The 14,527-nt window shown below is 41.9% G+C and overlaps 1 protein-coding gene across 1 annotated transcript in view; it reads right to left on the bottom strand.

Moving 5' to 3' along the window:
• Positions 1–8,879: 8,879 nt before the first annotated feature.
• The window catches only part of wnt4 (wingless-type MMTV integration site family, member 4), a 29,526-nt gene continuing 23,878 nt past the window's right edge, over positions 8,880–14,527 (bottom strand). Inside the window, exon 5 of the mRNA XM_068017471.1 lies at positions 8,880–13,028. Within this exon, the coding sequence (XP_067873572.1) occupies positions 12,561–13,028 (468 nt within the window). The 3' untranslated portion in view covers positions 8,880–12,560. The remainder of the gene's footprint in view (positions 13,029–14,527) is intronic.

Here is a 14,527-nt window from a genome sequence, read left to right on the forward strand (position 1 = left end):
CAGCATGAACATTGGTCATTTGAGTGAAATACTGAAGGGCTGCTTACATTGGTGGAACACTGTGTGACAACAACAGCAACTTGTATTTAGTGCCTTTAACATAGAATAATGTCCCATGGCATGTCACAAAGGACCAGGAATCAGCACATTCAGATATTCAAGGGAGAAAAACTGAGGGACCATGTAATATCAAGGAGGTAGAGCTTTGATGCTCTCTTTGGGTAGCTATTGCAGTCACTGATGCAAATGCAGTAGTACAGCAATTACTTAGCCCTTCGAATGCTAGTTGGAGATTCTTGATAATTTACGTCCTCCAAATTGCTCCTCCTGAAGTCACCGAGCCAGTTGCAGAACAACTGCTCAGGAACCAAGAGCCATTCCTCTTATGTGAGTCAAGACAGGAGGCTGATCCTCTTCAGACCCAGTGTCCACAGACATGCACTCTAGCGATGACCAGATAACAATCAGGATTGGAATTTTGCTTGTCTTTTTTCAACCCCACCTCAGCCCTGGGGTGCTTACACCAACATCTCGATTGCCCCCCTCCCCAAGACTGAAATCAGGTAACTGAGCATATACTGGGAATGGCACTTGAGATGGTCTAGTCTTGTCGGGCTTATTACTACATTAAGCTGTGCTTTACCCAAGTTTGATTCAGTTTGTTTGAGAGACTATGCATTTCTGGCATCACCTTGTCAGTTTTGTGTCTAGTTGACTGGAGATTGTAGCAGAATACCTAACCCCCATGCAAATCCTGACATGCTGTATTATTCGTGAGTATCACTTGTCAACAAGTACTTGTCGTAAATAGGTGCTGAAAGCTGTTAATTCTACAAATTGTAAAATTGCTGAAATTCTTCCACCCACCTGGAAACCCAGAGTGTTCAGTACACACTGTCACAACAATGTCAAAGAATACTAACATTTTCATACTTAATAACCCTGAAGAATGCAAGCAACAGCAAGCACGGGGAATATAAAAAATTCAAACTTTTTTCCTGTTTCTATGAGATCAGCACTCTTGCTAGATTGCCAGCTGGTCTTTGGGGATTATAGCTTAAGATCAGTCTTACAGGTCAGGCAAATTTCTTGGAGTAACCCCCATTTCAACCACTTGGATTTTCTTTAGCCTCTGAGAAAGTTCTTCAAAAAGTTTCATCAGTTCTGATGAAAGGTCACAGGCCCGAAACATTAACTCTGCTTCTCTCTCCACAGAGGCTGCCTGACCTGCTGAGTATTTCCAGCCCCCCTTTCTGTTTTTATTTTAAATTTGAGGCTTTGGGATAGGTTACATGTCTGCTTTCTCAGTCTGATCAAACAAATCCTGCCCCCAGTGGGTAATATTAAGAGTAAATGCGAGTTATTCAGACTGGAAATGGAATTTTGATCTCCTGGTTAAACACTTACTGGTGTAACTACTTTGTCATCTCAAATTAGGAGGACTGGAAAGCACAATGAATTCAATGTAATAGGCTCCATTTATATCTAGTTTCTAATCTGTATTTTTGCCCAATTTTCTTGTTTATTGTGACCTGTTAAAATGTCTTCCAAGTCAGAACAAATATAAAGGTACTTGAGTGTGTCAAACACTAATATATAGTTGCACCGAATACATCATTACTGCCTCTCCAGTGAATTTCCAAGCTCAGTTCTGAGAAGAGTGACATAGCCTGTTCCAAGAACTTTGTGCAGTGCTATATCTGGTTCAACATAAACATTTGCAATGTGCTGTGCTAGTTAGTATCCACAATGTGCATCATTGGAAACTGAATGAAAGGGTCTACCACACAAATCTTACTAAGCGGTCATGCCCCTTTAAGAATGAAATTCAGTCTTGGAAATAAGTTATGACAACTGGAAGAGTGATTGTGCCAGTAGTGGCCAGTGTTGTGCTACAAACAGTGTAATAATATCCCTCCCTTCATTCCCTTGTGGGTAAAGACTGGAGTAGTACTAAGCCTTACAAGCTAGAAGCTCCAGTGTTTGATGCTGATATAGCTGACCTCAGCTTGGGCGACAGTCAGGTGATACAATTGGCCTCAATGCCAGTGGGCCAGAGAGGGGGATAAATCAACCAGGGTCCTTTCTCTTGATTGTTGTCTTGTGACCCCTGGACTTGTGTGAATGCCAGGTGGGACAAAGATCAAACTTGAGTGTGTTGCCTTCCATTGTTAAATAGCCAGCTGATTCCTAATGTTTTGACTTATACAGGAAGAATAACCAATTGAACAAGTTGTCAGGGGTCAGTCAGTTGGGGGAACAGTATCATAGTGATGATATTACTGACTAGTAATCCAGAGGCCTGGACTAATGACCCAGAGACAAATCCCACCATGGCAGCTGGAGAATTTAAATTCAATTAATTAAATAAATCTGGACTGAAAAAGCTAGTCTCAGTAATGGTGACCATGAAACTGCCAAATTTTTGTAAAAACCCATCTGGTTCACTAATGTCCTTTTCGGAAGGAAGTCTGCTGTCCTTACCTGGTCTGGCCTGTAGATGACTCCAGACCTACAGCAATCTGGTTGATTCTTAACTGCCCTCTGAAATGGCCCAGCAATCCACTCAATTGTATGGGGATGGGCAATAAATGCTGGCCTTGCCAGTGATGCCCACATCCCATGGATGAAAAAAGCATTTATGGAACTACATCACCAACAAGTTAGCATTTTCAGGAGAGACAGTGCAAAATATTAGGCACATTATTCAGTTTAGTGTTCTCATTAACAAATATGTTACGGAACTATTATACATTGAGCCTGATCGTAACTACATTTTTCTTTACACAAATATTACCTTTGTATACTAATGAATCACTGTATCTCCCAAATATTGCTTCATATCCTCTGAACAGGGCAACGAACACTGTCTGACTGTCCATCTGCTGCTCTGAACTTGACTATCTTCCTATTTAAAGCCCTGTCATAACAAGATCCTGATGGATTGTCCTGGTGACAGTCTCTGGGGTTTGGTGACAAGTTAACAGAGATTCCTACTGTCAAACAGCCCCTATGTTGTCAGCAGGACCTGTGTTCTGCAGCGTGGCTGGCAGCCCTCCACATCTGTGCTTCCAGGCTCGGTACTTGAGCCATCTTGTCTTCCTTGGCATAGAAACTTCTATTTTTGACTTACCAAGTTATTAAATACATGTGAAACAATAGTAAAAGCAGCAGAAATCTCTGAGGAAGGGATTGCAATCACTGATTTGTACCTTTTATTACAGAGCTCTCCATTATATATCTCTTTTATGAGGCTATTAGATTTTGGCTTGCAACATTTACAGCTTTTATATTTTATATACACAGTGCTAAATGGCAATCAGTCATACACACTCAATGAAATTTGAAAAATGCTTAGCTCAAGAGGCCCAGTTATAGGAACTCAATAGTTCCGATTTCCTTGTTATTGCTTTGAGCCTTGTAACCAAACAGCAAAAATCATTATTTTGGAACATGTGGTATTCAAGACTTGCATTTATATAGTGTCTTATTACCTCTCTCAGAAACATCTCAAAGGAGTTTACATACAGTTAACTCTGCCGACTCTGGTTGGACATATTCCTAAAGGTTTCATCACATGACCGCTCACCTTCAACCACCCCACTCCATCCCCCTATCATTGGTCGCCTGACACGTCAATCCTCTCGGCAACTCACCTCCCCAAGCAAATTGGAAAGCAAACACTCTACCTGATTGTATGATTCTTGACCTTCAATAAAACAGCCGTTTTTTCCTTCTCCAATATTTTTTAATTCCCCTGATTTTTCTCTTGGGTTGTTTGCAGCAGTACTCTGGAGATTAACCATTAATTGCTGGAGACTCCAGGAAAATCTTACATACATTAGGCTGAAACAAAGGTGGCGGGGGCAGAATTTTGCACCATTGGCCGACTTGCTAGTTCCCCGGCTCTATCCAGTCCCTGGGCCTTTTTCCCGGAAGTGGGATGGGGGTGTTGGGTGGGGTGGTGTGCGTCAGGGATACCTGTCCACAAGCCTATTGTCGGAGGCCAACTGGGATTTTCCAGTCAGCCTCCAGTACTCTGCAGGCAGTGGGGGACAGTGGAGCTGTCAGGGCTGGATGGGGGAGGGGGGGGTCTCTCCCGGCAGCAGACCAGGGGCGGGGAGGCCCAGTGCTCCAGGCAGACTTGGAGGCCCTCCTTGCCTGCCTGCCTTGGTTCCCCCTCCATAGTGGTGGCCCAGCTGCAAAGGCCTTTTTTAAATTTTAAATGTGTGGCTCAGCTACTCACTAGATGAGCTTGTTGAAACACCAAGGCACTCTTAGTGCAGGTTTCAAAACTGAAGTGACGACTTTTGATTAAAAGTATTATCGTTTCTTGTGACATTGATCCTTAGGGTGTATTAATCGTACAACATTTTCCATTTGTGGGTGGGGAAGCAGTGTTAAAATCCCTGCGATTATATACATTATTGGTACACTCATACTGTGAATTAGGAACTACAGTATCTACAGCATTGGGCGGCACAGTGGCGCAGTGGTTAGCACCGCAGCCTCACAGCTCCAGCGACCCGGGTTCAATTCTGGGTACTGCCTGTGTGGAGTTTGCAAGTTCTCCCTGTGTCTGCATGGGTTTTCTCCGGGTGCTCCAGTTTCCTCCCACCGCCAAAGACTTGCAGGTGATAGGTAAATTGGCCATTGTAAATTGCCCCTAGTGTAGCTGGCTAGGCCAGCATTTATTGCCCATCCCTAATTGCCCTGGAGAAGGTGGTGATGAGCTGCTTTCTTGAACTGCTGCAGTCCTTGGGGTGTAGGTACACCAACAGTGCTGTTAGGAAAGGAGTTCCAGGATTTTGACCCAGCGACAGTGAGGGAACGGTGATATAATTCCAAGTCAGCATGATGTGTGGCTTGGAGGGAACTTGCAGGTGGTGGTGTTCCCATGCATCTGCTGCCCTTGTTCTTATAGGTGGTAGAGGTTGTGGATGTGGAAGGTGCTGTTGAAGGAGCCTTGGTGAGTTGCTGCAGTGCATCTTGTAGATGGTACACACTGCTGCCACTGTGCGTCGGTGGTGAAGGGAGTGAATGTTGAAGCCAGTCAAGCGGGCTGCCTTGTCCTGGATGGTGCCTAGCTTCTTGAGTGTTGTTGGAGCTGCACCCATCCAGGCAAGTGGAGAGAATTCCATCACACTTCTGGCTTGTGCCCTGTAGATGGTGGACAGGCATTGGGGATACAGGAGGTGAGCTACCCACCACACAATTCCTAGTCTCTGACCTGCTCTTGTAGTCACAGTGGCTGGTCCAGTTCAGTTTTTGGTCAATGGTAATATTCAGGATGTTGATAGTGGGGATTCAGCGATGGTAATATTTAATGGCTGGAAATAGAACTATGTGCATGTGTAAGCCAGAAGCATAGCCCTTTCTCTTGGGTATGACGGTCCAAATCACCATCAGGCAGAATAAACAAGGTGTTGGTGGCTGCAAATGGATATCATAGCTTCTGATCCACAATATAACGGTACCCCTAACATTCTCAATGTCACTTTATAGGTATTCTGAAATTTTGAGACTGTTTTAGCCAGAAATGTACATACTACAGTGGATCCTTGTTATATCAAAGTTTTTACTTCAGTGTAATTTTGTGACTCACCTGCTTCCACCCTCTTGATCTCTCCCGCTGATCTCCCTCTCTGTCAGACTGTTATGCATTCTGGTTAAAACTGGCCCAGCATGCCTGGTATTGATTGTGTTTTAGCTCCGGCTTGCTGCTCTCTTGCTATCTTCTTTAGGCCCTTCTCTCTCCAATTCCCCCTTGTCTATAAGACCTGGAGTCCAAATAGTTAGCATTGTATTCCTATCTATGCCACCAGGATCACCTGTTTGAATCTGGTGGGCCCAGCAGCATAGGTACCAGCTCGTCTCATTACTGCTTCAGGACTAAAAGAGAGGAGACTAATGTTATCTTTTTCCATCTTTCTTATCTTGTTTACTGAAGGTGCCGCCTCTAGATATGGCACTGTGTGCAGTTTTGGACAGCCTAATAGAGAAGGGACATTAAAGCCACAGATACCATGCAATGTAGATTCGTCAGGATGATGTCAGAGAAGGAAAACTATAGTTATAAAGAAAGACTTAAGATAGTGGGATTATTTCCACTGAAACAGAAAAACCTAAGTGGGGATTGTATTGAGGTTTTTAAACTCTGAAGGGTTTTAATATATGAAATAGGGCTAGACTATTTCTGCGAGTTGGGAAGTTGTGATGGAGGTTGGGGTGCCGTGTCATTACTTTAAATTGTCACTAAGAAAATGAGGGCAGAGCTGAGGAGAAATTACTTTATTTAGAAGGCAGTTGGGACCATGGAATACTTTGACACAGGGAGTAGGTAAGGCAGAGACCATTGCATATTTATAGCAATACTGGATAAATTTTGAAGTAGGGCAAGATGTAAGGCTATGGGAAGAGTACAGGGCAGTGGGATTAGTTTTGAGTTGCTCCAGCAAAGAACACAGACACAAGGGGCTGAATGGCCTCCTTCTGTGCTGTAAACTTACATGATTCTTCAGTACATTTTAATGGGTGCTGGTTGTCCTTTCGTACCTTGTTCAAGAGATCATTCAGGATATCACAGCTGAGCAGAAACATGTCCTCACTCACCATCCACATGCGCATTGTCCATCAGGGGGTTACTGCATGATCGGAAACAGCAATCCTGACTATTTTTTCTCTTTCTAGCACAGGGGTGCTAAATTCACGTAACATTCTAATTGCTTCAACTATTTATAATTCTTCTCCATGCATTATCAATTAAATCGTAAGCAGTTAAAAAAGTTACAAGTTACTAATGGATATGCTTTATAATATTACACATAAAATACTAGCAAGCTAGGAATTTCTTATAAGGTAGTAAAACAATAAGGAATGCTTGGGGCTGCATTAAACTCAGGAACACATCAAGGGATTCAGGTGGTTTATATTATGTGCACAATTATAAATAGTTGGGACAAGTCAGTAACAAACCAAGGATTCTGAAATTTATATATACAAGGTAATTGATGCATTGGGTTTTAACCAGTTTTCACTGAAACATTCAATGTTTTTCCATATTTCAGCCCATTCATTTGTTTTCCAAATTTATGCCCAGTCATCAACTCCTTTTTGATGTTTCATTGCTTTCTGATTTAAAAACTTTTTCTTTGATTTGAACGGCAAATGTTGCTTCTGGCTGACCAAAATTCACACTCTCTGTTCTTGCCCTGAATTCTGATTCTTGCTGATTCTGAAGCGCAGTTACTTGTGCTGTGATTATCAAGTGGAGAAAGCGGAAGAAAATACACAGAGTGCATAGCTATGACAAACAGAAAGTTATTAGGATTTTCTTTCTGATTTTTAGCCACATTTGCAAAGTTCAAAATAAACTCTCAAAAAGTTCTTGTGGACTCTTTTCAAAGATAAGCCCCTTAAATGCAGAGTTCCAAATAATATTATTTTAGTGTGTGTTAACAGGCAATAACGCATCCACGGAGGTTTATCTCCATGATGTGAACCCCCAGATGTGTTGCTGCCTTGAAAGATATCCACATGTATGCATTAGTCTTGTTGAGATGTAGTGGGTGGAATATCCTCTTCATTGATGATCAGATTGTGTTTTGATCAACTGAGTGTCTGCCATACACAGAAACCCATCACCATCTTTAATAAAGCTGAGAAGTTTACACGGATAAGGCTTCTGTTTGCTTGATATGGAATGCACGCTCTCTCACCATAGGGACACACCCTGCTTATTTAAGTTCAGCGAACATAGCTCAGGTTGGCAGACCCATGGTGTTGGGAACTCCATGTGTGTGCAGGAATATTGGTGGATTTTAATCAACTAAAACCTTAACAGCCTGTCAGCACAGACCTTCTGCTGCTTGTCGAGCTAGGACATAGGTTTGCAATCGGGAACTGAATGCAGGATAATTCCACTCCCCAGTGACCGGCCTACCTCTCTTGGTTCCATTAGTGAGGTGGCTGGGGTACTGTGGACAGTCTAGTTTAGCAATTGTTTTCCTGAGTCTACAACATAGGGTGGACTGGGTTCTGATCTTCCATTGCCAGACATGTGATCTTGGAGCTACTTCAAACCCAAAGTGCTCCTATTTACCTCACTCAGCAAGCTGAATAGTCAGTGATAAGCAAGAGGGATGAATTCCACTTATGTTCTTTATGACTTCGCTAAATAGTTTTGGTGGAAAATAGGTTGTGGGTTAAGTCATTGGACATCCTTGTCTCAGATGATAAAATGCCCTTTTGAATGTGCCATGTAACTCAGAATGAATTGAGATCATATCTTGTAAATCATACTGCAACAACTGTGTACCAAGTGACTCTGATCCACTTGGCTTTGTGACTTATTACCTCCTTACTTATTGGAAAGCAGGAGTCTGATTTGGAGGCAGGGTTATCCCAGCATCCCCAGCAGTACAGAAACCCCTCTAATAAACTGAAGGGACCTAGTTTTAATAGAGCACCAGCAGGTTTAAGAGGGGCTTTCACTAAAGCTATATACTATCCAGGGATAAATCCAGCTTCGCTGCATTGTCTTGCTTCTCTCACTTTCCAGCTGTAGTAATATTGCACCACATGACTCAAACTGCACTTATACTAATTTTATTTGAATGATACAAGGAAGTAACATACCTGATAATGAAATATTTTTTGTTAAACATAAATGCATTTAGTGCTTTGAGTCTGTTCGGCACTGGGACCTCATCATACCAGGAGCTGGTAATACCTTATATTCACTGTGTACAACATAGGTGCATCTGAATAAGGCTGATTTCATTTGGGAGTGCAAACATCATATTTATTAATTCTGTATTAAGAATGTCGTAGTCTGAAAATCACATAGAATCTGTCTAAACAAATATATTAGGATTTGTACATTATTTAGATTACACTGGCATTCCTATACAAATCTATTTTACAACTTTTTTTCCAGTGTTTCATTGCTCTATTATTAGAACAGAACTGTTACTACTACTTTTTCCCTCAGTTTGCTCTCTAGCTTCCTAACAGGAGCTTCTCTCTTTCAAGCTCCCTGTTTTGTGATAAAAATGGGATAATTTTGGTCTGTGCTCCTGTTCAGCCACTATTGATATTGCTGCATGACCAGCCAACTGAAGGCAGGGCTGTTGCAGGTTGTGCGGTCTATGATAGTTACCTCCTCCATCTTGCTCAGGTGGGTCATTGTCTTTCTCTCCACATCCCCCTCGCCCCTGTCCCACTGTCAAATAATTGAGCTTGGATGACAATCATAGCTTTGAGTGGGAATATTTTTCTTTCTCCGTCTCCTTCCCATTTCTTCTGGAGATGCTGGCTCATGTTGTGATACAGTTATATGAACATACAAATTAGGAGCAGAAGGAGGCCATTCAGCCCTTTGAGTCTGCTCCGGCATTCAATAAGATCATGGCTGATCTTATTGTGTCTCGAATTCCACACTCCCATCTACTCCCAAAATCCTTTGATTCCCTTGCCTAACAAGAATCTATCTACCTCCACCTTAAAAATATTCATTGACCCCTCCTTCACCACTTTCTGAGGCAGAGAGTTCCAAAAATTTCTCCTCATCTCTGTCCTAAAAGGGCGACTCCAAGGGTGCTCTCTGCCCTCTGGTACCTGGCTTCAATAGCCATTTTCCGTTTGAGCCTGGACAGCAAAGTTTGTGGGGGATTCACTTATGGAGGGCATTACAGCTGATCCTGTCCGCGTCAGGCTGCCAACCACATACAGTCATCTGGATAGCAACTAGGAAGTGGATCTCAGCCTGATTTTAACCTTTCTTTTCTCCACTGCATTGAGGCCAATTTTAGGGCTCAGCTGCAATTATTACCATTTTTTAATATAGATCTTTTTTCCTTCTGAATTTTGCTACTTGTCACAGTTTGAACTATACTGTTTATGAGCTTTGAATAGGGGAAGGTGTCTGTTCAAAAATGAAGAGGCTTAAAATACTACGAACCATATAAGCAAATGCTTTCTATAAAACTAGGTGTCATCACATAACGTACCTTTGCGATATCACGTCTCATAAGGCCACAAGAACCTGGAGCAACCCGCCATAGCAACTATAGGGTACAAAGTATGATTGGAGCTGTTCTCATGCAAAGGCTCCACACAAATTTATCAGGCACATGAACACTTAGGCAAGGAATAAGAGCGTGCCTCGTACCTGTTGGAGTTGAACCTGTTAAGGACTCAATGCATTCAAGAGAGAGGGACAGCAGAAGAGAAAATTGATGGGGGAGGAAGTAATATTTTTAGGAGCGGGGAAAAGGCTATTAGGTTCAACAAAGCACAAGTGCACCTATTTGCCTCTTAAACCTATTTATGCTGCCTGTAACAATGGCCTTCCTTGGTCATTAATTTTACAACTTTATTACCCTTTTAGTAAAACATTTCTGCTTGACTTCCTTTCTTACCAACACTTCCTGATTTTTAATTTGTATTCCCCTGGTTTAAGGTTTTCATGAGAGTGAATAATTTGTAGTATCAGCTTATTGTCAGTTTGTTGATCATTGTGTGAGTTGTTAACCATGAAACTTTAACTAAGGTGCCTTAAAGTTTGCTCCTCCCCAGACAGAACTAGTCCAGCTTCTTTAGAAGAGGCAGGAGTTATCCATAGCAGTACCCAAGTTCTAAACCCAACCACTAGAGGTGCTGCCATCAAATCTGAATTCAACTACTACTGGTATTAAACTGCAGTTACAATGCTCAGTGTTTTGTATTTGCCTGGATTATCTCATTCTTATTCATTGTTGTTAAATAAAAGATGCCTGTTCATTTAATGTATACACACAAAATTACACCTAACTCTAAGGAACAGTTCTTTTGTTGTTACAAAAATCATTGGAGAAATGAGACAAGCTAATATGATTAATATTATAGAGCAGCCTGTATTATACAAAATAACATACTGAAATCTTGAAAAAAAATACAATTCAAGATAGCAGCTTTGAAGTCAGCACGTTGATGTTTTACTAGCCTGGCCCATCCACTGGGCAGCCTTCAAGATTAGGAAGGTTATTAATAGGGAATAGAACATTTTTCCATTTGAATTATGGAGCATGAGCATCAAGCTCTTTCAGGTCATGTATAGCCATCAGATGCAGAGCAAAACTTCCCACTCTACCCAACTATTAGGCTGAGCAACAACCTCTATACCAGGGGTTTTTCTATTTCCAAATCAGCCATCCTGCGGTTCTTCTGAGCAATATTGCCAATTTGATTGAAGCTTGTGCCAAATGGGGACAGTTTTGTGTTGTGGGCCCATGCTCACTAACAACTTGATTGAGAGCGTCCAAACGCATTTGGTACAATTACAGTCAGCAGTTAACTCGATTGAATTTAATCCCAGCTCAATGTCTAATTCCTAGCAGCACCCAGTCCCGTGGGTGTTAGTTTCTGCCTAGTCTGAAGGGATGCGCATGCATATACAAAAGAAAGAAGAGTGTAACTCTAGCACAAGAACAACTGCAAAAGATCAGAGTTAGAATTCTAGATCTTTAACATCTGTAGCAAATATCTGTCCAGATAACATGGTCAACAATACATGAACACTAGGATCATTGTACAGGCTAAACTGTACTGTGCATTACATCGTACTAGAAGCAGTATTTGAGATAGAATCTTCTAGGATTCATTTCATCTTGACTTAGTCTCTTTGTAACTGAAATATTCAGAACACTGTTATAATACATTCTGTTAGTCTGTCCAGCGTGCATATTCATCCCACAAAGGGTTTTTCTCTGTATTTGGTCTTTTTCTGTTTCAACGACTCTATACATTATGTTACAATTGGTACCATCTAAATTATTTATTGACGGTATAGTGCTGTCTTCTCTGTTACAAAATAAAATCACACACACGCACACACATATTGTGGGGGAAGTCATGATATGCCAGTCACTGCAAGCTGTCAGGAGTTGTGTGAAAGCTTGTAATGACACACAGTTTGGAATGTATGCGATTTGGAGGTATCGATATACTGAGTTTTCCGGAGACCACAGGAGCTCTGCAAGACGTGTCATTATGTAATAGTACACAATCAGAAGGCCATTGAATGGATGGAGAGGTTTCAGCACAAGCCAGATTGGACTGGTTGATCATTGGAAGTTGCTGCTAGCAGCTGGAGGTAAGAGTAACTTTTGTATCATCAGAGAATAGCAGGAATTCATGGAGAATTGGAGAGATATTGACATGAGTTCTAAACCAGATGTGTCTGTAAGAGAGCAGTGTACAACTGAAGAGGTATCCATACCAGAAAAGGCCTGTGCAACAATACCAGTGTCAAACCAGACCATCTTCTGCCCCCTTGTTCCACTTAAGCAGCATCAGTAACAGAGAGGTAAGTTCAACTGGAGCAGTAACAGTCCATGGAGAAGTACCTCCAGATCTTTGTTAGTCAGCAATAAATAAAAATAATAAAACAAGGATCCTTTGGGACATTTTAAATAATGTTTTCTCTCTGTCTGTCTTCTTGGAATCGCTGGAGTATTCAAGTCCCCCGTAGTGACGGGCATTGACCTGGGTTTGCCTGGGCTGACCTGGGACAGGCCTCATCACCGACATGTGTGCATCTCCACCACTTTGCGGCACTGCTTGCACTTGACAAAACAGCACCAGTGGAATTTACAACTGCACCTCTCCACGATCTCCACCTCCTCTGTATTGAAGCTACGACCGCAACACATGAGCTCACAACCGTCAATCGCCTTGGACGTCTTATTGCACTGCCGCCCAGAGGTTCCGAGGACCCCATTCTTAATGTCATGATCACAGAAATCTGGACTTGAGTCGAGGTACACGAGGTCCTCATCCGTGTGAGGCTTGAACTGTGAATTCTTGGGCACTAAGACTTTTGTGGAACCGACTTTCCTTTGTTCGACTTCTGTGGCTCCATCAAATTTCTCCTTCAGCACATTCCCTACTTTCCTGAAAGGAGGCATGGCTTTCCAGCAAGTCTTCACTTCACACGATCCAGAAACCCCATGACATTTACATTCCACCCTCATATTGTTCAAAATGGCCTGAAAAAAGAATGCTTAGTTAAATGCTGTGGAAAATAACCAACTGTTTTAATACTTGATGTGGTGTAGTACACAATATTGTTCATATGTCACAGTTATATTTGAGGAGGTGAGGGTTACATTTTGAACTGTGTTTGTTTTAATAGTGCAACTGTGACTGAATCTGGAAACAGCTGCATCCTTGAAGGGGTGGTGCTGCTTTGATGGGGAGTTTATGGTGCTGCTTAGTTCCTGGAACATCATGCTGTCGCGAAACATTTACGCGATAGCAGACGCCTTGTCTGCTGCAGCTCACAATGTGTTTTCAATCTTAGATTTTTTAACATTGAAATTAAAATAACAAATAACAATTTTGTAACAGTAGTTACATGGATATGTAATAAGGCACACAGTGACATTTTGTAACAGTAGTTACATATCCATGTAGTCGTAATTGAAGCAGGAAGAGAATTGGAAACTGGAGGCATCTTTGGGAGAGACGAGCAGAGGATGGTGGAAGTAGCATCAGGAGAAATTTCGAAATCACATTGAGAGAGTAGCAGAGATGGAGGCCATGATGAAGGAGAGCAGTGAAGTTATCTTGGAGTGAATAGTTGTGGCAGAGGTATGGGAAGAGTGAAATAGGTCAAGGTGGAGTGGTAGGTATAACTGAGAAGGAAAGGGGAAAGAGTTAAAGAGGCATGTGTAAAGGAACAAATGCAATGGATGGATAACAGTAGAACAAGTTTGAGGAAAGTAGTATATGTGGTTGAGGAAGGAGGAAGAGTTGAGGAGACTTGTAGGGAGCAGTAACAGGTGTATTGAGGAGCATGAGTAAAAGAGGAACCTTGGTAGGTACTGGGTAGTATGTCAGGAGATAATATTGTCTAGTCTATGCAGGATTAGCTGTCTTAGCAACTTTTATCACCCTAAAAGGCCTCCAAGTAAAGGTATTATGCTGCAGCATCACTGAGCCAAGTGATTTCAATGTGTGACATTCTAATTGGGAATCAACCACTCAACTGCTTGAGCAGTTTTAGATGGTTTTAACATGTTTCTACAAACTCCACACATTTAAAAACAGTCCAATAGGATAATTGGTTGATATGATGTTAAAAGGGCTGATTCACTCCCATAGTAATGCAGTGAAATTCACTGTTTTCTTTGTGGTAAACATAATTGGTTTATGCCACCTTTATACACAATGCAGTTCCATAAAAGGCCAGCCGCGTTTCTTATAGGTTGGAGACAAACTCGGGGTTAGAAATGCGTTTAGGTGGTGGTGCAAAACAGGTGGTATTGGAGCAGCCGCCTGTTCTACCCAACGCCTGATATTCAGTTCAATGCAATCAATGGAATTAAATATCAGGCGTGGGTACAAATAGAGATAAATGGTTTGGATCTAATTGCCATTACAGAGACATGGTTACAAGGTAACCTAGGTTGGGAAATAAATATTCCACGGTACACAACAGTTCGAAAAAACAGACAGAATGAAAAAGGAGAAGGAGGAGCCCTCA

This window comes from Heterodontus francisci, chromosome 37, assembly GCF_036365525.1.
Source record: "Heterodontus francisci isolate sHetFra1 chromosome 37, sHetFra1.hap1, whole genome shotgun sequence".
Classification (NCBI taxonomy): Eukaryota; Metazoa; Chordata; class Chondrichthyes; order Heterodontiformes; family Heterodontidae; genus Heterodontus; species Heterodontus francisci.